At 56.4% G+C, this 27,074-nt stretch overlaps 2 protein-coding genes across 2 annotated transcripts in view; both read right to left on the reverse strand.

The window, feature by feature from the left end:
- The window catches only part of DEF8 (differentially expressed in FDCP 8 homolog), a 28,093-nt gene extending 27,051 nt beyond the window's left edge, over positions 1–1,042 (reverse strand). The window contains exon 1 of the mRNA XM_032853723.1: positions 945–1,042. Within this exon, the coding sequence (XP_032709614.1) occupies positions 945–1,042 (98 nt within the window). The remainder of the gene's footprint in view (positions 1–944) is intronic.
- Positions 1,043–11,130: 10,088 nt separating this feature from the next.
- On the reverse strand, positions 11,131–24,418 carry LOC116865935 (tubulin beta-3 chain). Its single transcript, XM_032854594.1, has 7 exons — positions 23,453–24,418; positions 22,044–22,096; positions 20,356–20,432; positions 20,109–20,251; positions 13,726–13,834; positions 13,081–13,191; positions 11,131–12,330 (listed from the first exon to the last, which is right to left on the reverse strand). Exons 1-7 carry the CDS (start codon positions 24,401–24,403, stop codon positions 11,255–11,257), a joined length of 2,520 nt encoding a protein of 839 aa, XP_032710485.1. The 5' UTR covers positions 24,404–24,418; the 3' UTR covers positions 11,131–11,254.
- Between the last annotated feature and the right edge of the window lie 2,656 nt (positions 24,419–27,074).

The raw sequence follows: 27,074 nt of genomic DNA on the forward strand, positions 1-27,074 counted from the left end.
GAGGCTCTGTGTGGCCCAAGTCAGTGCATGGCCCACACCTCAGGATCTCAGGAAATAGGAAATGCCTCACTCCCCACTGGCCCATCTCTCCCCTCCCAAGACCTCAGCAAGTGGCTAAACTCACAAAGCTAAAGGCTCCTGAAAGGTAGAAAGGGGCTTTGACTGGAGACACTGATTCACTTCCCAGGTCCTCCCACCTCCTTAGCTTCTCTGCCACCAAGGTGACATGAGTTCATAGGAAGTTGATTGTTTTTCTTAAAAGTGCCGGGTGTTAATTATGCTTTCTCTCTACCTATTTAGTCTAAAATAATTAATGATTATACAAGACAGGCCTATGACTCCTATCTGCACTCCCTCCAAAAGAAAGACAATGGATCCCAGGGAGGACAGCCTTGACAAGAGTCATCCCCAGTGCCACCCAGTGCTGGCTGCCGGGCATCTGGGTCAGAAACTCCCGCACCGGGGTGCCTGGGTGGCTCAGTGGGTTAAAGCCTCTGCCTTCGGCTCAGGTCATGATCCCACGGTCCTGGAATGGAGCCCCACGTCGGGCTCTCTGCTCGGCAGGGAGCCTGCTTCCCTTCCTCTCTCTCTGCCTTCCTCTCTGCCTACTTGTGATCTCTGTCTGTCAAATAAATAAATAAAATCTTAAAAAACAAAACAAAACAAAAAAAAAACTCCCGCACCAACTGTGGGACCTGTCCTACCTATTCAGCCTCTGTGGTGGGAATGTGGCAGAACCCAGCACCTGGGTCAGCATAGGAGAGGACACAGATGCCATGGACTATGGGCTTAAGCCTCCTCTCTCTCATTAGCTGACCGCTTTGGGCAGATCACTCAGGGTGGTTGGGCCCTGACGACCAGTGCCTCTCCAAACAACAGAATCACAGTGTCCTGGGAAGCACCCAGAGTGCAGGACAGACCCAGCTATGCCAGGACTCACTCACCCCATCTTTCCTAGTGGTGAGAAAGATTTTGTGCCTGACCAGGCTGCAGTCAGGCTCCCAAAGCTTCTCCTAGGCCACCTGGGCCCCTCCTGTGACATCAAGTTCTAGCAAGAACCCCGCTCCGTCAGTTCAGCAGGAGCCCCCCACCCTGGTACCCCATCACCCTCAAATCTGCTATCACCCCCAGGTGACATCTGATCACCCCAGCCTGCCCTCAGAAGAGATCCTGGCAGGTTGGTTTAGCCAGAGTCCCCACTCAGCCCTGATGTGTCCCCTCAGCAAATCTCCACCTGCTGATTTTACCCTGCTCCCTGGCTATAAATTCTCACTTGCTTGTGTTGTGTTCCGAGTTGAACGCAGTTCCATACCGAGGTCTCTTTTCTCCTACTGCAAGAGTCTTCAATAAAATCTGCACTTACTGGGGCGCCTGGGTGGCTCAGTGGGTTAAAGCCTCTGCCTTCAGCTCAGGTCATGATCCCAGGGTCCTGGGATCGAGCCCCGCTTTGGGCTCTCTGCTCAGCGGGGAGCTTGCTTCCTCCTCTCTCTCTGCCTGCCTCTCTGCCTACTTGTGATCTCTGTCAAATAAATATATATATTAAAAAAAAAATCTGCACTTACTGCTTTAGCAACAGTCCAGGTATGTTTTTTCTTCTCTGGGCAGAGGAAGCTGGATTTGGGGTTTGTCACGATTTCCCAGCCTCCCTATAGTTAGATGTGGTCATGTGACTGTGTTACGACCAATGGAATTTAAACAGAAAAATCTTGTGGGAATTTTTCTTTAAAGGAGGCACTGCCCCTCTTCAGCTATTCCTACCTCTTGCCACCTGGGATGCAGATGTAATGGCTGGAGCTGGTGTAGCCACCTTGGGTTTGACATAGAAGCCCTGAGCTCCTTCACCCCAGGCTTCATTCAAGTGAGACAGAAATAAACTTCTGCTTTAACCACTGTTACCAGGAGAGGGATCTCTATCTCCTACATCTGAAACAGATCCTGAGGCATCACCTCAAGAGCCTTGTGGTAATAAAATGAATTGGTGCTATTCAAATCCCAGATCTGTCAGCTCCTAGCTGACATGTATGGTCTTGGGCAAATGCCTAAACCTTTCCTGGCTCTTGATTCCTCATGTTTCAAATGGGGGAAATAACAGTGCCCACTGTACAGGATTATTGTGAAGATTAAATTAGTTAATACAAAGTTCCAAGTATCCTGGCCAGCACACAGTATGCATCTGATAAGTACCAGGTACAGCTTACTATTATTATTGTTGTTACTAATGTAACAACAATGTAATGTAAGAATTACATGTAATGTAAGAATCAGATAGCCCTGGGTGCCTGGGGGGCTCCATCAGTTAAGCATCTGCCTTTGGCTCAGGTCATGATCCCAGGGTCCTGGGATGGAGTGCCGCATCAGGCTCTCTGCTCAGTGGGGAACCTGCTTCTCCCTGTCCCTCTGCCTGCTGCTCCTCCTGCTTGTGCTCTCACTCTCTGTCAAATAAACAGATAAAATCTTAAAAAAGAATCAGATAGCCCTGATTTAAATTCTGGGTTTCCCAGTGATGAGCTATGTGATCCAATTTTCCTGCCCACAAATAAGAAGACTACCTAGCTCCTGGAGTGGGTAGAAGGACTAAGTTTGTACTTATATGTCAGGGGAACCCATAGCCCAGAGCTGTTGCTAAGCAAGCTGTCACTGTTATCACATGATAACCACCCCAATCCCAAGGAAACCTCCCCGCATTTTAAACTACGACCAGAGGAGCTTAAAAGCAGGAACACCTCTGCTCCTCCCAACAGCCCTCCTCTGAGCTGGAAGCTCCCCTGGAAAAAGCATCTTTCAGTTGCCTCCTTACGGGCCGTGCCAGCTCCCGGCCTAGCACAGAGGCCATGAGCAAATGGATACATGCTCATCCGACCTCTCTAGCCTCAGTCTCTCTCCTGCCAAGCTGGAGAATCATACTTCCCTCAGGACTTCTGAGGGCACACAAGTGATGTCCCAACAACACAGACGCCCAGGGGAGGCATTACACAGCAGCTGCCCTGGCTCCACCCCCTACTCCCCCTTGCCCCCCCACCCCTACCCCACCCGGTTCACCCCTCAGAAAGCCCTGCGCTCAGATTCAGGCTTGGTCTCAGAGAGGAACAGGCAGGAAGGGTGAAGACTGAGAGGAATTAAGGAAATCCATCATCCCACCTCTGCCCTCTTCTAGAGACTCGCCTTCTCTGGCAGGGAAGAGAGGGTAGGATGAGACAACTCAGCAACTCAAGTGAACCTCAGAATAAAGCCCAGGGGCTCATGAGGCAGGCACTGAAGGGTCCTGGGCTTAAGCTCCGGTGCACTCCTGACGGTTCTATTCTCACCCAGCCACAACTGGAGGTCCCTAGAATTCCCCATGGAGGTGGCAGGGGATGAAGTACATCCTATATTCTCATGCCTGGAAGAAGGCCTGGCAGGACCCTCCCGGGGGCAGGGGCAGAGCTACTCCCCTTTTAAGGGTTATTTGCCAGAGAAGCCTGGCACAGTGGCCACCGCCGGCCTCAGGAGAGAGCCACCCCTAAGACATACCTCCCGCAACTTCGCTCACGACAACAACAAGCATACCCTCTTCTACCACGCCCAGCCATTCCCTAGTGAGGAAACGGAGGCCCGGTATTCCCAGAGAGTGGCACAACCCTGGGATCTGCCGCAGGTCTCACCCATCCTACAGACAGCGCGTGTGGACGGCCGGAAGCGGTGACAGTGTCACCCGGGGTTGGGGAGGGGCGAGAGAGGAGCCCCTCTCTGGGCTGATAAACCTGCCCGAGCGGGGTGGGAGGCAGCGCAGGTCCCCGGTGCCCCCAGCGCCCCAGAGAGGACGGGCAAGTCGGAACCCTGCATCAGGCGCGGGCGGGGGCCCTGGGCGGGCTCCTGAGTCCCGGCGCCCTCGGGAGAGGGGGCTCCCCGGGACGCGGCGGGCCCAGACAGCCCCCCAGGGTCGAGCGCCCCTGTTCCCTCCACCCCCAGCACCCCCGCCCCTCACCTGGCCCGCCCAGACTCCCCGCCCTTCCGCCGCTCACCTGACCGCCGCCGCCCTAGCTACATTGTAACCCGCCCCGCCGCCCTCGCTACATTGTATCGGCCCCGCCGCCCGCTGCTGCCGCCTGCGGCCCGGAGGCTCATGGCAAGCGAGCCCCGGAGGCTGCGCGCCCCGCTCTCGCGCGCTGGCGGCCTCCGCGTCCCCCTCCGGGAAATGGGTGACGCTTCCTCCCGCCTGTTCAGAACGGCATGGCGGATACCACATTTTCTGTTTTCTGTAATCATAGAAGCCGTGTTCTAGTAGAAACCACAATACTTAAGGGGGAAAACGGCTGGGGTGTCTGCGTGGCTCAGTGGGCTGAGCGTCCGCCTTGGGCTCTGGTCGTGATCCCGGGGTCCTGGGATGGAGTCCCGTGTCAGCTCCCCGCTCGGTGGGGGCTTGCTTCTCCCTCGGCCTGTGATGTTCCGCCTGCTTGCCCTCTCTCCGTGTGTGTGTGTCTCTCTCTCAAGTAAAATAAACACAATATTTTTAAAAGGGGGGAGGGGAATGGTGATATTTAATTTCTTATTAAAAAACTCAATGGTGGGGCACCTGGGTGGCTCAGTGGGTTAAAGCCTCTGCCTTCGGCTCAGGTCATGGTGTCGGGGTCCTAGAATAGAGCCCCGCATCAGGCTTTCTGCTGGGCGGGGAGCCTGCTTCCCCTTTTTTTTTCCTCTGCCTGCCTCTCTGCCGACTTGTGATCTCTGTCTGATAAATAAATAGAATCTTTTTTTTTTTTTTTAAGAAAAAAGAAAAAAAAAGTAAAAGCCCAGTGGTTGAGGGGAAAGAAAGGGAAGAGGGAATCACTGTGCAGACAGCAGCTGCTGGGGCTCACCTGCACGGCCTTGTGTGGTGTTCACAGCTGGTGAGGAAGGGATGGGTGGTCATTCTATCCCATTTTACAGAGGAGGAAACTGAGGCACGGTCAGGTTCGGGGAAGGCTCAGTGGAAGATGGGTTGGGGGATGTTGGAGAAGCCTGTGTCTGAAGTAGCTGGTACTATTAGTGCTTCCCAGGTGTGCTATGACCCTGCTGTGTTTCTCTCCTAGATCTTACCACTGCCTGATGTCCTCTGCTCCACACAGTCCTACTCGTTGTCTGTCTCCACCACCACCCCTCTCCCCACCAGAAACCAAGGGCTCGCATAGGACTTCTGTTTCCTCTCTTCACTGGTTCTTGCCTAGAACAGTGCCTGCACAGAGTCAGTGCTTAGTTACAAGGACTAAGGAAGGGATAAATCCCTGGGTGAAGCCCGCCCTGAGAGGCAGAAGGTTTCACCTGGCAGGTGTCCCACTCCCCAGATGTGTGTTAGCACCAACCACTAAACCAAGCCAGTATCTGCTGCCCCAGGACACAGTGGTGAGAAGACAGATAAGGCCCCAGCCCTTGAGGAGCCACAAAGACGGAAGTTAATAAGAGATGTGATGAATACTAAAAAAGAAAGAAACAGGGTGACAAGGTCATGGGCAAGTACAGGGGAGGAGGACACCAGGCTCAGGCTGAGACCCAAAGGGTAAGAAGATGAGAACGACAGAAGAGCTGTGGGAAAGCATCCAGAGGGAAACCACGAGTGTGAGACCCTTGAGGAACAGAAAGCAGGCCAATGTGGCCAGAGTTTAGTAAAAGTGGAAGGCTGGTGAAAGATGAAGTGAGAGGCAAAGCTGTAGTGTTTGTAAACACATTGTCTTTTTATTTTTTTTTAAGATTTACTTATTTATTTGACAGAGATCACAAGTAGGCAGAGAGGCAGGCAGAGAGAGAGGAAGAAGCAGGCTCCTTCGGAGCAGAGAGCCCAATGTGGGGCTCGATTCCAGGACCCTGAGATCATGAACTGAGCCAAAGGCAAAGGCTTAACTCACGGAGCCACCCAGGAGCCCCGACGCATTGGCTTTGATTTGTGCCAAGATGGAGCCACTGGAAGATTTAGTGAAGTCTAATGGAGGTACAGTAAACTGCACGTGTGTAAGTGTACAACCTAATAAGTTTTGACATGTGCATACACCTGAGAAACTGTGACAAAGATTGTCAACTTAGCCATCATCCTCAAATGTTTCCCAGTGCCCTTCTGCAATCCTCCCTCCCTGTTCCCAACTCCAGCCCCAGGCAACCACAGATCTGTTTGGGGTCAGTGCGTTGTACTGCATTCCAGAATTTTCTAAAGATGGGATCTTATCGTATATACTCTTCTTTAGTTTGGCTTCTTTTATTCAGAGTAATATTCTGAGACTCCTTTTGTAGCAGGTGTCAGATGTCAGCTTATTCTCATTGCCAAGTAGGATTCCATGGTGTGGATAGACCACAGTTGGTTTATCCACTCACATGCTGACGAACATCACTGCTGTTTTCAGTGTTTGCTATTACAAAGAGAGCTGCTATAAACATTTGTGTATAATTCTGTGTAGAAATACACTTTAATTTCTCCTTGGTAAATACTTAGGAGTGGAACAGCTGGATTATATGGTAAGAGTGTGTTTAACTTCCTAGGGATCTGGAAAGCTTTCTCCCATGGTCATTGTGCTGTCTCACATTCCCACTGGCATGAACATTTTGGTCCCTCCATGTCCTCACAGACATTTGATGCCATCAGTCAATCTCTCTACTGGAGGATTTTGAAGAGTAGTGGCATTATTTTTTTTTATTTTAAATTTTATTTTATTGGGGCACCTGGGTGGTTTAGTGGGTTAAGCATCTGCCTTTGGCTCAGGTCATGATCCCAGGGTTCCGGGATCAAGCCCCATGTCGGGCTCCCTGCTCATCAGGGAGCCTGCTTCTCCCTCTCCCCTCTCCTTGTGCTCTCTCTCAAATAAATAAATAAAATCTTTAAAAACTTTATTTTAGGGGCACCTGGGTGGCTCAGTGGGTTAAACCTCTGCCTTTGGCTCAGGTCATGATCCCGGGGTCCTGGGGTCAAGCCCCGCATCTGGCTCTCTGCTCTGTAGGGAGCCTGCTTCCTCCTCTCTCTCTGCCTGCCTCTCTGTCTACTTGTGATCTCTCTCTCTCTGTCAAATAAATCAAATAAATAAAATCTTTAAAAAAAAATAAAAAAATAATAAAAACTTTATTTTATTGTGGTAAGGACACATTTATCATGAGATCTACACTCTTAAAAGATTTTTAAGTATACCATATAGTATTGCTAACTATAGGCACAGTTTTGTATGGTAGATCTCTAGAACTTATTCATCCTGCATAATTGAAATGGTACTAGTTGATTAGCAGTTCCTCCCTGCCCCCTGTCCCTAGAAACCACCATCCTGCTCTTTGCTTCTAGGAGTCTGACTGTTTTGGATAATTCACATGAATGGAATCATGCAACGTTTGTCTTTCTGAGTCTGGCTTATTTCACTAGCATCATGTCCTTAAGGTTCATCCATGTGTGTGGGATTTCCTTCTGTCGTAAGGCTGAGAACATCCCACTGTATATACCAATGAGCCTTTATCCATTCATCGTCAACACGCATTTGGTTTGTTTCCAAAACTCGGCTATTGTAAATAGTGCTGCAAAGAACATGGGAGTGTTAATATCTCTTTGAAATCCTGAGCACAAGCAGGGGAGCGGCAGGCAGAGGGAGAGGGAGAAGCAGACTCCCCACTGAGCAGGGAGCCTGACCAGGGATTCGATTCCAGGATGCCGGCATCATGACCTGAGCCAAAGGCAGAGCCCCCCAGGCATCCCTGATGTCAATTATTTTAGATAAATACCCAGAAGGGGGATTGTTGGATCATATAATAGCTCTAGTTTTAAGCTTTTGAGTAACCTCCATACTGTTCTCATAGTAGCTGCACATTTTGCATTCCCATAGACAAAGGTCAAAGGTTCCAGTCTCTCAACATCATTACCAACACTTGTCTTTTGTTTTTCTGGCAACAGCCATCCTAACAGGTGTGAAATGGCATTTCATTGTGATTTTGATTTGCGTTTCCCTGGTGATTAGTAACATTGAGCATCTTTTTAAAAAGTTTGTTTGTTTTAGTAACCTCTACCCCTGGCGGGGGCTCAAACTCAAAACCCCAAGGGGTGGAGGAAGGGTGACAATTCAGCCCCCTACCTCTTCCATTCAAACTGTAGCCCTGCCACTGGCAGCTGGACAACCTGGGGGCAGTTTCACTTGCCTCCTGCCTCAGTTTCTTCATCTGTAAGTGCCTGCTTCCTAGGGCCATATAAGGAGCAAGCAAGGGTGTGAAGAGCTCGAGACCACCTGGCGTGGTCTCCCAGAAAAGGCCCAGCTTCAGGCTTGCTGGGGTCCCTAGGCTAGGGTTACTGGATCTAGCAATGGAGGCATAATCGCTTACTATAATCATGCCCCCAAGTGGAATGTCATTTGTTGTTTCTCCGAACTTCCTATTTACCTGGGCACCGTGTATTTGCTCTGGCAGCCCTACCCGGGCATGAAGTCGTCTCCTAAACCCTGAGCACTGCCTGCAGGGGACCAGGCAGAGGGTCAGGCAGGGCTGAAGAAGGCTGGGAGTGTGCCCAGGTCTGGACGCCCCCGGCCCTTCACCTAGACTGAAGTGGACAGGTGGAGCTGGGGGTGAACCAGCCAGTGAAGCCACTGTCCTGACTGCCAGCCGGACGTGCAGCCCACGCTGGATGGTGCTGGGCTGAGCAGAGCCCTGTTAGAAGGTTCAAGCAAGCCTGAGCAGCCACCGAGCTGGCCTCTCCCACCCCCTCCTGCCCTGCATCTCTGCAGACAAACTTCTTTGGCTAACATGAATGGATCCATTTAAGAGCAGACGTTCATGGCCTTTACTATGGGCCACATGCTGTTCTAGCCACTCCCCACATGTGTTTCTATTTTTAGCTGCTGCGTAACAAAAAACCACTCCGAAATTCAATGGCATAAAGCAGCTGCCATTTCATTAAGCTTAGGGCTATTGTGGGTCAGGAACCCTTGTAATGCACAGGGCTGATTTGGGTCAGCCCCTCTGATGTCCAATGTCCGAGATGGAGGGAATGACAACTGACTGGTGGAAAACAGCAAAGATCTAAGTTCCTCCTCAGAAGAAGGTACAGCTGGGGCGGGGGTGGAGCTGGGTGGCTCAGTCAATCAAGGGACTGCCATCCGCTCAGGTCATGATCCTGGAGTCCTGTGTGGGGCTCCCTGCTCTTCCCCCTCTCCTGCCCCTCCCCTTGATCATGCGCTCTCTCTCACTGTCTGTCAAATAAATAGATAAAAACTTTAAAAAAGAAAAAGAAAGTACAGCTGGAGGTTCATGAGGGAAAACCAGGGGCAGAGAGGGGGTAGGCTGGGAAAGAAAGCTTGAAACCCCTGCTACAGAAGAACTCTGGGGGGCAGCAGGGATGGGCTGGGGGCAGCTGAGATGAACTCTGGGGGCCAGCAGGGATGGGCTGGGGTCTGGAAATGCTGGGCTCCCACCCCTTTACCTCCTCACATCCCCACCAACACAGTCCCCACCAAAATGCATACCACACATTTGTATTAAGTTGGGCTGTGGGCCTTGGGAGAAGTGAGTGGACTGGCCTGAAAACCAACTCCACAAAGGCAGGGTGGCCCAGGGAGGCCAGGCTCATCTGAGTTGTGGTGGGGGGTCAGTGGTCAGGAGGGAAGTACGTTTCTTGGCCATTTCTGGCCCCATGGATAGGGCTGGACACTTGGCTGTGCCACTTGCCAGCTGACAAACACCCTCCCTTTTCTGAGCCTCCATTTCTCAGCCTGAAAGACATGCACCTCATAGCATCATCATGAGGGTTAAGCGAAGTGCGTGTGTTGAGCTCTCAGAAGAAGGCCCGGAAGACAGAGGACCTGGAGCCCAGGAGCAACATCTGTGAGTGTCATGGGCCAGACGGAATTTTGTCAACACTGAGCAGGTGTCTCAACTCTTCTGGGGCCCGGAAGCCTTGAGCGCCTGGGCGGTGGACACCCCTGCCCGCCACCGTGTGGAGGACAGCAGCCTAGCGAGGCCTTGGGGGGCCTTCACTGCCTAGGAAGCAGCAGGCACTTCTGCTGCTTCCTAGGCAGTGAGGACCCAGCTGCTGTGGCCCAGAGCAGCGCACAGATCCCTACTCCCCATATGGCCATGTCAGTCACAGACACTGTGGCCTGGCCAGTGCATGTGTAGGGTGGGGGGACACTGTTCTGGGGGTAGCGAGCAAGTGTGGCCAGGCACACAGCAGGCCCCCAGAGCGTCGGCCTTTAGAATGTGCTTCTCCACTACTCGGGGACCCCAGAGGCCCAGCCTGTGTCAGGAAGAGAGCCCAAGACTTGCACCCCGTTGGGGGCTTCAGTTTCCTAGCCTGCCTCAGGGCCAGTGGTCTCCTTGGCTTTCCTTCTTCTGCAAAGACAGGCCAGGCACCAGTGTGCCACCGGTACTGAAGCCGCTTTGACGTCCCAGGTGGAGCTAGGCTGGAGGAAACCCCTGGCTTCCAGGGACTGGGTGTGGGAAGGCAAATGGAGCCAGAGCTGGGCTCTGTGGTGGGCCCCTTCCAGGCGCCCGTGCCCTCGGACACAGGATTGCCACCAGGGGGCGCATGAGGCCAGCACAGGGCTCCCTGCCAGGACAGTGGGAGTTGGGGTGAGGCCTGGGTGCAGTGGCCACAGCTCACTGACCCCCACCAAACCCTTTCCAAGGGCCCAAGACTGAACTCTCCAACATACCACACTTTTCTGTGGAGTGTTCAACGTCCTCCCTTCCCACCTCTGGTTCGGGTGTCTGGCGGCCCTCCAGAAGAAAGCTCTGGAGCGTGGGCCTCCCCGTCGGAGACGAGGGAGCGTGGCCCATCTCCAGGACTCTGCCTCCGGAAGCTGCCAGCTGCTGAGCCTTCAGAACCTACAGGCTCTCCGCACAGGCCAGCCCCAGCCAGCGGCCTGGGGAGACAACGGCCCTTCCCTGCCCTGGGCCTCCCTGTCAGCCCCTCCTCCCACCTCAGGACCCAACTTTCTAGAATGAAAAGAAATCTCCAGCACCAGGCAGGGATATCTGACAGCAATAAATTTATTAAGTATCCCCCCGCCCCAAAATAAAAACACAAACCAGTAAAAAAGAAAGAAAAGAAAACCAAACGAACCATAAAATAGGCCTGGAGCTGACAGTAAAGCAGACACAGAAGTGGACCTGACCTATGATGAGAAGAGGGGACTCACGTGGGGTGGGGAATGCAGTAAATACTGGGAACCCTAGGGTGCCGCGGCCGGAGCTGGCGGGGGCGAGGCTGGGGTGGTGTTAATGGCGACATGGCTCTGGGGTCAGGCCTCTGGGGCCACAGCCGCAGCCTGGCTCCGGCCCTCTAGCCGCCTCATTTGGGGCCCTGAGCCTCAGACTCCTCCTCGTCGTCTTCGTACATCTCGCCCTCCTCCTCGGCCGTGGCGTCCTGGTACTGCTGGTACTCGGACACCAGGTCGTTCATGTTGCTCTCGGCCTCGGTGAACTCCATCTCGTCCATGCCCTCGCCCGTGTACCAGTGCAGGAAGGCCTTGCGCCGGAACATGGCGGTGAACTGCTCCGAGATGCGCTTGAACAGCTCCTGGATGGCCGTGCTGTTGCCGATGAAGGTGGAGGACATCTTGAGCCCCCGGGGCGGGATGTCGCACACGGCCACCTTCACGTTGTTGGGGATCCACTCCACGAAGTAGCTGCTGTTCTTGCTCTGGATGGCCAGCATCTGCTCGTCCACCTCCTTCATGGACATGCGGCCACGGAAGACGGTGGCCACGGTCAGGTAGCGGCCGTGGCGCGGGTCGCAGGCGGCCATCATGTTCTTGGCGTCGAACATCTGCTGCGTGAGCTCGGGCACCGTGAGCGCGCGGTACTGCTGGCTGCCGCGGGCAGTGAGCGGCGCGAAGCCAGGCATGAAGAAGTGCAGGCGGGGGAAGGGCACCATGTTCACGGCCAGCTTGCGCAGGTCGGCGTTGAGCTGGCCCGGGAAGCGGAGGGAGGTGGTGACGCCGCTCATGGTGGCCGACACCAGGTGGTTGAGGTCGCCGTAGGTGGGCGTGGCCAGCTTGAGGGTGCGGAAGCAGATGTCGTACAGGGCCTCGTTGTCGATGCAGTAGGTCTCGTCCGTGTTCTCCACCAGCTGGTGGATGGACAGGGTGGCGTTGTAGGGCTCCACCACCGTGTCCGACACCTTGGGCGAAGGCACCACGCTGAAGGTGTTCATGATGCGGTCCGGGTACTCCTCCCGCACCTTGCTGATGAGCAGCGTGCCCATGCCGGAGCCTGTACCCCCGCCCAGCGAGTGGGTCAGCTGGAAGCCCTGCAGGCAGTCGCAATTCTCACACTCCTTCCGCACCACGTCCAGGACGGAGTCCACCAGCTCAGCGCCTTCCGTGTAGTGGCCCTTGGCCCAGTTGTTGCCGGCTCCACTCTGACCTGCGGGGGTCGGGGGGTGGCAGGAGGGTGACACAGACTAGTCAGACCTACAGCGGCCAACTGAGCAGCCCATCCCAGAGAGCAACCATGGAATCTCTGTGTCTGCTTCCTGTCTGGAGAGTGGGGGTGCCCGCATCGCCTCACTCCCTCCATGGCCCTCCATGCCCACCATGATGTGTGTTGGGGACCCCACTGCCTGGTGCCCTAAGGTACCAGGGCTCTAGACAAGAATTGAGAAGCTGGAGGGGCATGTCCTGCTTTGCCTCCCTTGGGGGGAGGTTCTGGGTGAGTCGTTCAGTCCTCCCCTCCAGCCTCTGGTTGGCCATGCTGGAAGCATCAGCTAGAGCCCCCAAAACCCCAGAATCCCTTGCAGTGTGGGGTCTAATGTGGATTGGTGCCCATCAATTGGGGTGCCAAGCTTCAGAGGACAGAACTGGGGTGAGGCCCTCCTGATCACAGCAATGCTTCATGCCTGTGAACTTGAGTCCTCTGGACCCCGATGCCCGTCTGCCAGCTCTGTGATGGTCCTATAAACTTAGCTCTCTGTCTCACCCACCATTCTGCTTGAAACACCAAATGGTTTCTATTCCCCACACAGAGCCCTTTCTCTGTGCCACTGCTGCCAAATGCAAAATGGGAAGGTCAGTTCTGTCCTGCTCAGGGGTGACTCTGCCCTGTTGTTTCTGCTGATCTTATTTGCCTGTGATGCCTTATTGGTCTGCATCAGAGTGTGAGACAAGGGAAACTTACCGAAGATGAAGTTGTCAGGCCTGAAAAGGTGTCCAAAGGCACCAGACCGGACGCTGTCCATGGTTCCGGGCTCAAGGTCCACCAGAATGGCCCGAGGCACATACTTATGAGCTGAGGAGAAAGGGGTGGGTTATGTGGGTCACAGAGGGTCAGGGGCTCCTCCTGACCTCTAAATCCTGCCCTGGCCTGCCAGAGTCAGGCTGTCACCATAGGTGCTCAGACTCCAGGGTCAGAGAGGCTGGAACCATGTGTGAAGTTGGGATCTCGGTCAACACCCAGCTATCCAGGACTGCGAACTACACTGACAGGGGCAGGTTAATATTTCTCCAGTTCACTATGGACATCATCTTACGCCAGCAGCCAGGTGGCCCCTGCTGGACCCTCCCATGGACTTCTGAGGAGCCTCCAGGACCCTGCCCAGCCCTGTCTGTCCCCTAGAATATGCAAGTGTCAAGGGAGGATCCCAGATATTTGAACCTCACTATGGTGGCAGTTTCTAGGGCTCCCCATGTTTGTTTTGTGAGTCTCGGGTCATACCTGCCGAACCACCGATAGGAGGGCAGAGATGCTGAGACCCGCAGTCCCAGCGCCCTCCCCCCACCCTCCCAGACCAAGCGCACGGACGGGGGTGGGGGGACGGCTCACAAGAGGCCTCGTTGTAGTAGACGCTGATGCGCTCCAGCTGGAGGTCCGAGTCCCCCACATAGTTGCCGCTGGGGTCTATCCCGTGCTCGTCACTGATGACCTCCCAGAACTGCAGGGGGGAGAGGAAGGGTCAGCAGGTGCTTATGAACCCCACCAGGCCCTTTCCCTGCCAGGGCCTCAGCCATGTCTGTTAAATTAGGGGCCTGGACTCAAAGCTTGCACTAGCCCCTTTGAGTGACTTCAGAGGAGAGCCCCAAGTTTGGTCACCTGTCAGAAAACAATCCCAGCAGACATGAACATGGACTGCCTGTATGTCCATGGTGACTGGCGCCCTCAGAGAGTTTCAGGGCTCAGCAGACGCAGACACCGACCCAGGCCCCCCAGACTCAGCTCTGCACTCGCTACCCAGAAGCCCTGCTCTGTCCATTCCTGCATGAGGCGTTAATAGTCAACAACCTCTAGGGGTGGTTTTCTTTATTCTCTCTTCCCAGACAAAGGAACCACGGCACAGAGAAGGCAAAGAGCGGCCTATAGTAAGTGACAGAGACAGAGTCTGGGATACACGTGCCCCTTAGTGTCAGGGCAAAGGATGCTCAGAGATAGGGTCTGGCACATCATCAGCCTCAGCCGACGGGAACCACGGGGGCCCTGAATGGGGAATGACTTGCCTGGTTCTCCCAGCCTGTCTGCGAAGAGCTGGCCCAGCCCAAGCTCCCAGGGTTCACTCTGGCCACTGCCTGCTGACACTCACCCTCTCCCCCTTGAGCTGGAGCCCATAGTGCTTCTCAAAATCTGCTCCCAGGGCACAAAAGCACAGAGCAGAGCCCACACTCAGGAGCTGTGCCGCCTTTTCCCAGCCGTGTGACCCTGGGCAGGTCCTTTAGACTCTCTGTGCCTCAGGGTCCTCATCTGTTCATAGGCCTGATGAGGAAAATGGTCTTTGTGGGAATAAAGCCAGTAAATCGTGCAAAGCATGTGAATGGGCTCATATATGTCAGCCCCAAAGCCACATGCCCTGGGTGAGGGGAAGGCTGCACAGAGCTTGGCCCTCACCTCAAAGACCTTTCCAAGCCATGTGGAACACGGTGGGCAAACGCAGAGAGGGTCATTAGTCATACACGTGTGACTTCCCAGGGCCCCTCCCCTTTGCTCCTCAGGGTTGGAGTGACTTTCAGAAGGTGTATGGTATGAAGGCCTGGAGAGGTCACAGACCCTTACATGGGACTCACGTGCCCATAAAAGACAGCTCAGTGAGACCTGCAGTTAGAAACCAGTCTGCACATGTTTACCTCCACACAGACGTCTAACAGGCCCAGAGGTATCTGCTCCAGGGAACTGGGCCTGGAATGTGGTCTGGGTTAGGGGAAAGTTCTTCTCACTATATATCCTCTGGCTCTTTTGGAATTGTCCCATGTTAGTTTCTAACAACAAAAGATTAGTTAGAAATATTTTTTTAAAAGATTTTATGTATTTATTTGGCAGACAGAGATCACAAGTCGGCAGAGAGGCAGGCAGAGAGAGAGGAGGAAGCAGGCTCCCTGCTGAGCAGAGAGCCCGATGTGGGGCTCGATCCCAGGACCCTGGGATCAGGACCTGAGCCGAAGGCAGAGGCTTTAACCCACTGAGCCACCCAGGTGCCCCGGAAAATATTTTTTAAAACTCTGATAATTAGGGACGCCTGGGTGATTCAGTCACTTAAGTGTCTGCCTTCGGCTCTGGTCCTGATCCCAGGGTCCTGGGATTGAGCCCCTCGTTGGGCTCCCTGCTCATTGGGGAGTCTGCTTCTCCCTCTGTCTCTGAACTTTCCGCCTGCTAGTGCTCTCGTTCGTGCTCTCTCTTTCAAATGAATAAATAAGAAATATTTTTTAAAAATAAATAAATTATTAAATTCTGATAATCACAGACAGTGTTACCATTATTATAAAACATGCAGGAAAGTCTTGGTGTTCATCCAGAGAGGCTGTTACCAGAGGTTGTCCCTCAGCGAGGGGAGGGCTGGATTTACTCCCCATTTTGTCATCGTTAACTGTTCTTTTTACATTGTGCGTGTTAATTTTGTAATTAGAGGGGTGCCTGGGTGGCTCAGTGGGTTAAAGCCTCTGCCTTCAGCTCAGGTCATGATCCCAGGGTTCTGGGATCAAGCCCCATATCGGGCTCTCTGCTCAGCAGGGGGCCTGTCCTCCCCCACCCCTCCCCGGCCTGCCTCTCTGCCTACTTGTGATCTCTGTCTGTCAAATAAAGAAATAAAATCTTAAAAATAATTTAAAAAATTTTGTAATCAGGAAAAAAAAACCCACACACAAAAATGTCACTGAGGCCTTTGGGGCCTGATCCGAGCTGCTGACCACTGTGTGGATCTCCTTGGCCCCCCTCAGCCCGAGGCCTGCATGAAGGCAGGAGCCAGAGCCTTGGTCCCCAGAGCTCTGAGACACCCCAGACTTCTGGTTTCGGGGACACCACAGCCCTTGCAGAGGACCGGGAGGGAGACAGCTGGGCATCGTCCCGCCAGTACATCTGCAGAGAGTTATCGGAAATGCATCTCTGGAAATCATGGTCTTCCAGGAGGTGATGGGCCAGAACCCAGCACCATCAGGGTGGACCACTGGCTCCCTCTCCTGGGACCTCAGTTTTCCCATCTGTAAAGTGGACATAATAATAGTACCCACATTAAGGGGTCAGCACAAGGCCTGATGCATTCAGCAAATGGTGGCTTCATTGAGTTAGAAGGTTAGATGCTATTTAAATCTGTAACGCCATATGCACAGATAGCAAATAAAAATGAAAGTTTTAAAAAGCCAATATACTGGGGTGCCTGGGTGGCTCAGTGGGTTAAATTTCTGCCCTCAGCTCAGGTCATGATCCCGGGGTGCTTGGATCGAGCCCCGCATGGGGCTCTCTGCTCAGCGGGGAGCCTGCTTCCTCCCCATCTCCCTCTGCCTGCCTCTCTGCCTATTTGGTGATCTCTGTCTGTCAAATAAATAAATAAAACCTTTAAAAAAAATAAAAATAAAAATAAAAAGCCAATATACTAAAAAAAAATCAATATATTTTGGCACACTGTGGTGCAGTAAAACATCATCACTGATAGGAACACATCTCCGAGACACACCCTTAAGGGAAAGGCACATTGCATAATGATAAAGTAAAAAAGGGACCCTCAAAAAGATGCTGTTTTTCTACAAAGATATACATAGGTGAACATGCACAGAAAACAGGCTGGAAGAATGGAAAACAAAATTGTCCCCCCAGGAGAGCAGGACCTATGAGGTGGCTAAATGGGCACTTTGGCTTTATCTGCAATGTTTCAACTTTTTAGAAGAATATATTGTTTTTGAGGTTAAAACTAACAAAAATGTGATTTAAAATAAGTATCGTATTAGTAAAAATATTATGTAATATTTAATCAATAACAAAATACAATTTTGTAAATTAAGTAAGAAATAATCATGACCATCACTACAGTTGAGAAAACTGCCACATGGCGCGGGGACCTGGGCTGCTAGGTGAAACGCCCGTCGCGCCGCGCCCTTGGCGCTGTCCGTGGTGCTGATCCTTTGCCGCGTCCTCGCTCTGGGACCGGGGAGGCGTCGGCCAGGGCAAGCGGGGGGCAGCGGCTCCGCGGGGGAGGGCTTGCAGATTCACCGGCAGGCGTCAGACCCTTCCAGGATCTCGAAGCCTCTCCCGGGCCCGAGCACCGCGAGCGCTAACACTGACCCATTTAGGAGGCCGGTTCAAGGAAACCAGGAAATCCCTCCCCCTATTGGCGGTCAGAGCCAGGGCCCGCCCTCCCGAGGCTCCGCCCAGCGGCCGAGAGAACCGGGCCCAGACAAAAGGCTCCGGGATGGCCCTGCACCCTAGAGAAGGATGAGGTCCCGGGATTCATCCGCCTGTTGTGTGGGGGCGGTGTGGGTGTTGGGGGGGGAGTCCCCGCCCATCCTAATGGATCCGCGCAGACCTAGAGTCCAGCCCTGCCCTATCCCTCCTGGGCGGTGCCTCAGCTTCCCGGAGCAACCCATGGGGGAAGGGCGATCCCCTATGTCACCGGATCTCAGTGAGGTGATGGGTCTGAACACCAGGCACCATGCTCGATACTCAGAGGTCCATTGTCATGAGCGTAATGCCGGCAAGCTACCGCTCAGGAGAGGTGACCTCTCTCCTGGCCCCAGTCGCCCTGACCTCTCTCCATCCCCCAAAGCCAGGCCCCTCCCTAGAGCGGGGGCTGGGCTGAGCCAGGCTCGCAGCGGCCCCGCCCACCCATCAGCTGCAGCTGGTGCTGAGAGGAAAAGTTTGCCCGCTCCCCTCACCAGGGAGTCCACAGCCACGATGGGATCAGAAAACAGAAATGGTCAATGAACAACCTGTTCACAGGGCAGATGGCAGCATCTGCTGGGCCCGCAAGTTACCTACATGGGGCCTGGCACAGGGGCTTGGAGAACTTTTTGAGTTTGGTCTCTGGAGACTTCAGAGGACAAGGAGGCCAGAAGGAAACAGCTCAACTGCTGTCACTGGTCACCAAAAAAGGCAGTGGTGAAAAGAAAGAAACAATTCCTCTCCCCACAAAATCCATCTCTCTCTGGTTTGAATTGTTAGAAAGGACCAGATACTAATTTTTTAAAACAACATAAAGTAAGAAAATCAACCCAAAAAGAATAAAAAATAATGAGCAAACCCAGGAGGCCACACCTCTAAGAAGTAGGAAAAAATCTCAGCTAAGGACACTTGTCCAGCACTCAGGCTACTGACTGCCCTCCTCCCCCCCCCCCCGCCCCCCCCCGTGCCCTCCCCCCACCCCAGTTACAGCTCCAGGTGTGGACTTGCCTTTGGTTGGTGTGCATCTGTCCCAGCCATACAGAGGAATGGTGTATAACCAGATCACCACTCCCCCAGGCTCAGGCAGAACTCAGGGATGCCCGCCCTCCCCCCAGTGACCCCTGGCCCTCCAAGGAGCAGATGTTCAGGGCAGGCCTGGCCCCTGTGGCCACATTAATGAGCCCTCCACCCCTCCCACCTGGCCAGGGCAGCTGTCAGTGACTGCCCCAGGAGTCCTGATTTGATTTGAGACCACCATCCCCCAGGCTTCCCCCTCTCCCAGCTCCCTTCCTGGAGGCAGGCACAGCTGTTTCTTCGGGGGATTAGGGAGTCTCCTCGGTGCCCCCCCCCCCATCCAAGTGGCCTCCACCCTACACAAGAAGTTGCAATTTACATGTCAGCCACGAGGCTGCCCCATCCCGGTTGTAATTAGCTTTTTGTTCTTTCCTGGTTTCCATAGCAACAGCCTCCAGAGGAGCCCCTTCCGAGGCCCCTTCCCCTTCAAGTCCTGGCTCCTCCCACTGCCTCCTTTGGGAAACACGCCCTGCACCACTCCCACCCTGCGTCCCTGGCCTTGGTCCTGACAAAGCCACCCCCATTCCCTTGTTTTGTTCTGCGGGGTGCCCCGTGGGCAGCAGGCCCCACCCACCTAGCCTGAGCCCAGGGCTGGATGTCTGAGGGTGGCGTGGCTCTCTCTCGCACTGGCTGTGTGACCTTGGGCAAGGGACAGTCTGCCTGAATTTGGGGACGTGACACCTGTCTCCTAGGTTCCAGTGAGGATTGTACCACCTCCTCTTCCCACATCTGCGAGGTGGACTAACAATGGAGGGGAGGAGCCCGGTGGTGATGCCGCTGTCCATCCCAGGAGCGGGGCTTTGTTCCTACGTCCCACCTCCAGACTCCACAGTCCCTGGGCGGGTGCTGTCCAAACCCGGCGGAGGTTTTTGCCCAGGCTTGGCTGAGCTGAGGGAGAGTCCACTTCTGGACCAAGGTCACCCCGAGTCTGGCCCCAACCCCTCCTCCAACAAAGGAATAGGGTGGGGTCAGGAAGCTGAGGAGGGTGGCAGCGAGGGTGGGGGCATGGGGGCGGCTTTGGCCGCTTGGAGGACATCCTGTTCCTGGGGAGAGCAGGAGCACGGCAGACAGAATCATTTTTCGGCTTTGAAGGGGACGTCCCACCCAAACATGCCCACCCCACCCATCTCGCTCGAGGCTGAATTGCGACCCCAAAGAAAGGGGCCACGCCCAGGCCGTCCCCGCAGCGGCAGCCGCTGTGGATGGAGCTCAGCCGTAGACATGCGCTGCGCTCCCGCAGGCCTGAGATAACCCGGGCAGGGCCAGAAAGAAGACTGTGTGGACGTGGCAGGGCAGGGATCCCGGTGCCCCGGCCGCCGGGCCCGACTCGTCCCTTTGTTCCTGGCTTCGCAGTCGCAAGCGCGGCTTGGGGTGCGGCGCCTCCCTGCTTCCCTCCCTCGGGGGCCCGGGCTCTGGGTGGGGAGGCGGGCTGCGCGCAGGGGTCCGGGCCGGGAGCCTGGGGCTGGGGCCGGGGGTGGGGGGGCGGCGCGCGTCCTCACCTTGGCCCCGATCTGGTTGCCGCACTGGCCGGCCTGGATGTGCACGATCTCCCTCATGCTCGGTGCGTGTGGCGGGCGGCTGCGGGACACGCGCGGACGGGCCGGGGCTGGCTGCGGAGGGTCGGCCGCCCCCGCCGCCCGCTCTTATAGGCTGGGCCCCGCCCGCAGCGCCGGCCTGGCGTCACCGCGCGCGGCCAATCGGGGGACGCCGCCGCAGAATGCCGCACGGGCCCTGCAGCATCAGCACCGCGCATCCCGGTTCGGCTCGGCTCGGCGGTGCGCTGCGGCGCTCCGCCCGCCGTCTCCGCCCGCCGCCACCGGGGTCTGGGGGCCAGCGGGGGGCGGGGGCGGGAGTCCGGGGGCCCCCCCGCACACTGAAGGGAGGGGCTGGCGGGCTCCAGGGAGGACAATAGAAGCCCCTCTTGGCTCTCGGACCCCGCCCAGGCTGCCTTCTCGGGTCCTACCGCTGCGGCAGCCACAACCCAGGGCTTTGCAAAGACGGTCTTTCTTCCCCACACCCGTCCAGGGACCAACCCCAGGTTCCCACCCCAAAGAGCGAGAAGGACGCCTCCCGGCACCCTGTCTTGTGGTATGAAGGGACAAACAAGGGACTTTGAGCTCTGCTGGACCCCTTAGGGGTGGGGGAGGCAGGAAAAGGCTGCAGCAGGCACTGAACGCTCCAGAAGAAAGCATGGGGCAGGGCTCAGAAACGCCGTGTCAGAAGGATGGTGGGTTACAATGGCGGCTCTGAGCTTCGAGGCCCTTCTCTGCAGTGGGGAATGCCACCTGCCCCTCCCCTCTCGGGGATCTGCCATGAGATTGCAAATGGACCTGGTCCGTGGGGCTGCTTTGTGCCCCTGCTAGGCACAGTGCCTGGTATGGAGCTGCTGCTCAGTGAGTACTGCTGTCAGGAATTATCCAAAGGACACCAGCCAGGCAAGGGACTGACAGGGTGGGGAATGGTGAGTAGTGATTTCTGTCTGATTCATGCCGTGGTGTCACCTGGACTCCTGGACTCTTGGTCCAAGTGAGGCCAACACAACAGGGTGATAGAGGCTAAGTAGTGAGACAGTGTGCATAAGGCGAGATGGGGGATTCCTGGGACGGGGAACGGGGGGAGGAGGGCCCACTGGTCAGAAGAGAAAGGAGGGTATGAACTAGACTCACAGTACAGACATTACCTTACACATGCACCACACCACTGGCTTAATATTCTACCGGGGTCAGACGCTGTAGTGAAACCACCTTATAATAAGGTCCTTCTGATATTTCAGTATCAGAACCTTCCAGAGAGGGTCCGGTCACAGCGCATGGAGGTCCCACAAGCAGTCGGCTGGACAGGCCTGTGGTGTGCCTGTGTCTAGGCTGCGCTCAGGAGTGCATTGACAGGGTGTGGCTGTGCATAAGCCCCTTTCCCCCCCCACCCTGAGCTCTCCAGTTCGACTAGTCTAGAAATGGGTCTTTTGTTCTCAAGAGACACCCCTCCCCCACAACGTGTCCATGATGCGGCTTTCTGTGGTTGGCTTCCGGCTGCCTGGGGCCCCTCCCTGTCCCCCGCTCAGGGGTCCTTGGTAAGCATTTGGCTCTTCCCCGAAGGCTGCGCCTCCCCATCCAAGCAAAGGAAGAACCTTTGCAGCACCCTGTTGGCCAAGCCCCATTACCCACATGCCCCGTCTGCGTGATGGCGTCGGGCCAGGCCACCCCTCTCTCCATCCCCAGAGGGCTCTGGTGCCAGGTTCAAGGCTGACTCACTATCTTGTCTCCCAGCAAAGGCTGGCCCTGCCGGGAACCAGCGCCTGGTCTCAAGGCCAGCAGTTTGGGCTAAAGCTACCAGCAGGGGTGGGGCCTGGCTGGGGCAGAGTGGGGGTGGCTGCCAGTGGTGCCAAAGGCTTGAGGCATTACCAGCCCTGCCTTCAAATTGGCTGATACCATCACCCTTGCCACCGCCGAACCTGCATCAGGAAGGGGGTCAGCTGTAGGCTCAGTACCTGTGGAGGAAACCAGGTGGGCTCTCCAGTGAGAATCCCAGGTTCGCAACAGGAAGGACCCAAGGGCTGCCAATACCAGTACTCACCCCAGATGGCCATTCCCTTCGGGACTTGGACTCGGACCGTCCCTGGACAGCCTCACCCCACTCTGGGAGGCCTTGTCTCAAATACTTCCCCAGGGGCTATCCAGGGGGAGAGTAGACCCCAACCCCCAGCACACTCTAAACTGTGGGCAGACATGGAGGAGGGGTGGCAGGACTGGGTGTGAGAGGGGTGAGCTCAGGTTGAGGTCACACATGGGTTACGGTGGTCGTGCTCCTGCTGCAACTGAGGGCAGCCTGGACGGTCCTGGTGCTGAGTCGGGTCCCCATGGAGGTGACTGGGCCAGGGCAGCTGCTGTTTCTCACTGTAGTTGCTCTGAGCTGGGGTTTCCACCATGGAGAGAAAGTTGAGACCCAGGCCCAGGGTGGGTGTGATTGGGGCCCCCACACTCTCCCCTTGGTTAGGCCTCAAGCACCCTGGGTCCTTGGGGGCTGTGGCCTCTTCACCTGGGCAGGCCTGCCATGGTGTCTGGCTGGTTTCTGGGATTCACTTCTCCCTGACCATCACCCTCAACCCCACCCTGCCTCTCCCCCTTCCTCCTCACTCCGGCTTCAAGCACTTTCTGGAAAGAGGCAAGGCAGGGGGCCATGAGTCTGCACCAAGCACAGCATTTATTACCAGACTGCTTCCCTGAGACCCTACACACTGGTCTCTGACTCAGGCCGACAGCCTCTGCCCTGGCCAGAGCAGGTGTTGGCTGGCCCGGTCCACTGGGGACAGGCAGCAGACACGGATGGGCCCCCAGCTCTCTGGTCACCACTGAGCCTTAAATCAGCACCCCCTCCACTGTAGACACGGTCCCTCGGCCTCAAACAGGAGCTCCCTGCTTCCTGGAGCAGTCCTGTGTGGCCAGTTCTTGCCGGTCGGGAAGCCCCTCTTGTGGAGGCTCTCCTGGGGACGAGTGCTCGTCCAGCACCCATCACAGACGCTTCACGTCCCAGCAGGCAGGGGCAGCAGAGGTGAGTGTGCAGAGCTTGCCTGGTCCCTGGGTGGAGGTGGAGTACTTCCAGAGTCAGCAGAGATGAGTCCAGAAGCCGGAGATCCGCCTCCGGTGCCTGCGGCCCCACCATGTCTCCAGCCTCCTCCACTGTCCACAGCCACTCCTGGAGCCTGGCGTGCCTTCCTTTCTCGGGCCCCAGAGGGTCCGTGCAGCCACACCCCTGGAAATCATCTCTTCTGCCCCTTCAGGCTCACACAGGCCATGGGACCTAGCCACTGCCCTCTGCCCAGCAGCGCGGCCAGCCCGCAGCCTCACCGGGAGCACAGCACCACCTCCTGCAATGTCTTTCGGAGCTCCTGACTGCGGAAGGCATAGATGAGGGGATCGACGATGGAGTTGCAGATGATGAGGGTGAGGAAGAGGTTGAAGTTCTTGAAGACGCAGCCACAGACGGGGTGTTGAGGGCAGAGGACCATGAGGGAGAGGTGCAGGAAGAAGGGGCCCCAGCAGAGGAAGAAGATGCCCAGCAGGACAGTGAGCGTGGCGGTGCCCTTGAGGCTGAAGCCCTGGCGGGCAGGGCGCTGCCTCTTGTGCAGCCGAGCGATGAGGCGGGCGTGCTGACAGGCCCGGGCTAGCATGTGCACGTACAGCCCCACCATGAGCACCAGCATGGCCACGAGGAAGCTGACGAGGCAAAGCAGCACAGCCACGTGGTTGTCGTAGGCGATGAAGAGCGCGCCAGAGAGGATGCTGGCCAGCCAGATGGCGGAGATGGCGCGCCAGGCGCGGGCCAGCGTGACGATGCTGTGGTAGCGTAGTGCGTAGAAGATGGAGATGTAGCGGTCCACAGCGATGGCGCCCAGGAAGCAGAGGCTGGACACCATGGCGCCGCACACGAGCACATCAATGGCGTCGTCCAGCTGCTGCACCACGGTGGCCCGGGCGGCCAGGGCGCCCGCCTCCAGCAGCAGCAGCACAGCCATCTCCAGCACGTTGCTCACGCTCACCAGCAGGTCGGACACGGCCAGGCAGCAGATGAAGTAATACATGGGCGAGTGTAGGTTGCGGTTCTTGGCGATGGTGGCCACCACCAGCACGTTCTCCAGCACACTCACCAGCCCCAGGCTGAGGAAGAGCCCGTCGGGAACGGACACCTCCAGGCACTGGGGCCCCGTCTGGTTGGTAGGCGGCCTCAGCGGAGGGGTGGCTGGGGGTATGGAGTTAAGGGAGCCTAGCAGCCTCCTCTGGGGGCTCTGCACAGACATAGTCCCACTGGGGAGCAGAAAGGGGTCCTCACTCACAGGCGTCCCGCTCAGCTCCTCGCCGCACCAGCAGGGCTCGTGTCCCCCCAGACCGCCCTCACACTCACCCTCTCCCTGTCTGTACCCACGTCCACTCGGCCATGACCCCGCTGAAGAGACCCCAGCTTCCCACCAGAGTGCTCGCTCCCCAGCCAGGACCCCAAGCCCTCAGAGACCCAGCTTCTAGTCTCTCTGGACTCCAGACCCTCAGCCCCCCTCCCTACCTCCTCTGTGGAGGTACCGTTCCTCAGGTCCAGACATACGTTTCCGGGCGGCTTGCTGTCTTGCGGCTGGCCAGGCCTCCTGCTCCTCCAGGCCTGGGGTGGGCTGAGGTCCCAGAAAGAATGAACCCTTTCTGCACATCTTTCAAGTCCCTGGAGCCCCTCCCCCTGAGGGTGGCCACATGACGGGCATGCACCCTGGATCCACAGTCGGAGAGCACCCACGCTCAGCATCCTCCCTGCAGCACCAGTGGCAGCCAGGGTGACACCGAAGACTGGGGCTCTGGGGCACGTCTCCCCTCTCACCTGTGCTCCGCCCACTAGTACTCCCAGCCCTGTGCCACTCCCAGGGGCCTCCTCTACATCTGCTCCAGGTCCCCTGCAAACTCCACCGCCTCCTGGAGCCATCTCTGATCTCTGGCCACCCACCCAATGCCAGTGTGCCTTGGGAACAGTCATTGGCTGTCGACCACCCACCCCCCCCGCCGGAAGCCCTAACTCCCTACCCCATGTGAGATGCTTACTCAGGGCAGCCCCTACCCCCTAGGACTCCCACCTAGGACTCCAGTTCCTGGAGCCCTGAGGGAGGCTCTTGCTCTTCCTCCTCGCACGGGGGAGGGGCAGGGACAGAGCTGCCAGCCCCAGTGACCAACAGCCCCCACTTCCTCTGCAGAGAAACCACTTCAAAGGCAGCCACGGGGTGCACAGCCCAGAGGGCCTGTGGGCACCTGCTCTGGCCTCACTCCAGGGCGCTCCTAGCACTTTCTCACTGCAGACTGGAGTTCCTCCACTGAAGAGCGGAAGTGGGAGGGGGAACCAGACGGTTTGTGGAAGGGGGAGACCACTTGAGGCAACAAGGAAGGAGGTCAGGGCTTGGCTAAGTGGTGATGGCAGGGCTGGGAGGGTGGGCTCCCTATGACATTCCTGTTCAAGCACACTACCCCCCCCACCCCCAGGGCCAGGCAGCCCACTCACGAACATTAATCATCGCTTACATCTGCATCACCCCACAGACAAAAAGCTGTCCCTCCCCTTGTGCTTCTCGCTGAAGAACATCACACATCGGAGTACATTAACTGTAAATATGCAGGTTCGTGGGTGCCCCAACCTAAACACGGCCAGGAAAGCAACACCCAGACCCATCCAGAAAACGTTAATTGCCCCCAAACAGCTTGGGGGTCCGCCTGCCCCGGGGGCCCCTCCGTGACATCCTCGTGGCTGTGTGGAGTGGTCTTTGGTGCACAGACCCCACTGGGCGTCTTCTGTCTGTTCTGGTCCCATCTTTGGTGGACATAGGCCCCCCGCTTACACAGGGCAGCATGTAGGAATGTGGACCTGCTGGCCTGTTGCTGGCAGAGCATGAAGACCCCAGCCCATCTCCCCACGGAGAACAGAAGACAGCCCCACACCCCACAGGCAGCAGGCACAGGATGGGCCCCACACACCAAGCTCCTTGCCCTCTGTGGACTTCACCCCTCCCATTCTCTCCTCCTGATGGAGAACCCCAAAGGGAGCAGAGGTTCCCAGGACCACGGGCGGGGGAGGGGTGCCAGTCAGGGGCGGTGGTCCCAGCAGCAGTGAGGGGCTGTGTAGGCACCACTGCCATGAAGTCCAGCTGGGTCCCTGCCACATGGGTCCCAGGATTCACACCGCAGCTGTCCATCACCAAGGCCCACCTTCCTGACCACCTTCCACCTCTGGGGGCAGTCTGCTAGGGCCCCCCCGATTCTGTGTCCGCACACTGCCAGGACGTGGTATCTTCAGCTCCATAAATGAGGCCTTTGAGATGGACATGCTTCCCCCACCCGTAGCCCCTGCTGGAGACTTCAAAGAGCCTGAGAACTGGACAGCCTCTGGCCAGCAACCAGTCTTCCTGCTGAGGCCTCGAGACTCCCCATCTGGTTCTGATGTGCCCGATGGGGACTTCACGGGAGGGAGACTCTCAACTTTGTGATTAGTTACGGTTATGAGGGAAATGTCTGCATGAAATCCCAGATAATCTTAAGGCCAATGATAACTTGATCTCATGCCCCTGGGAGGTAAGGACTGGCCACAACTGTCCAAGCAGAGACCCATACATGAGGAGTCTGAGAACAGGAGCGCCAAGGACAATGCTTGGCACACACCAGGCCTGCATAATGCAAGGTCTCAATGCGTAAACGAGCTTCATGGGGCAGCTGGAGTCCAGTGAGAGAGCAGTGTCTAGCCATGGCCACACCAGCGGGTGGGGGTTAGTGCCTGACCGGAGAGCCCAGGCCCTGCTTCCTTCACGGAGCTCCCTGAGGGCCAGCCAGGAGACAGAGTCCCAGGAGCAACCACACGGCTCCTCCTGGCTCTTGGCAGGATGGGATCTCAACAAGGCCTGGCCCAGAGCTGGATCACAGGGGCTGCTCTGAACTCGGGGAGGCCAACAC

Source organism: Lontra canadensis, unplaced genomic scaffold, assembly GCF_010015895.1.
Source record: "Lontra canadensis isolate GAN:19392208 unplaced genomic scaffold, GSC_riverotter_1.0 scaffold8, whole genome shotgun sequence".
Classification (NCBI taxonomy): Eukaryota; Metazoa; Chordata; class Mammalia; order Carnivora; family Mustelidae; genus Lontra; species Lontra canadensis.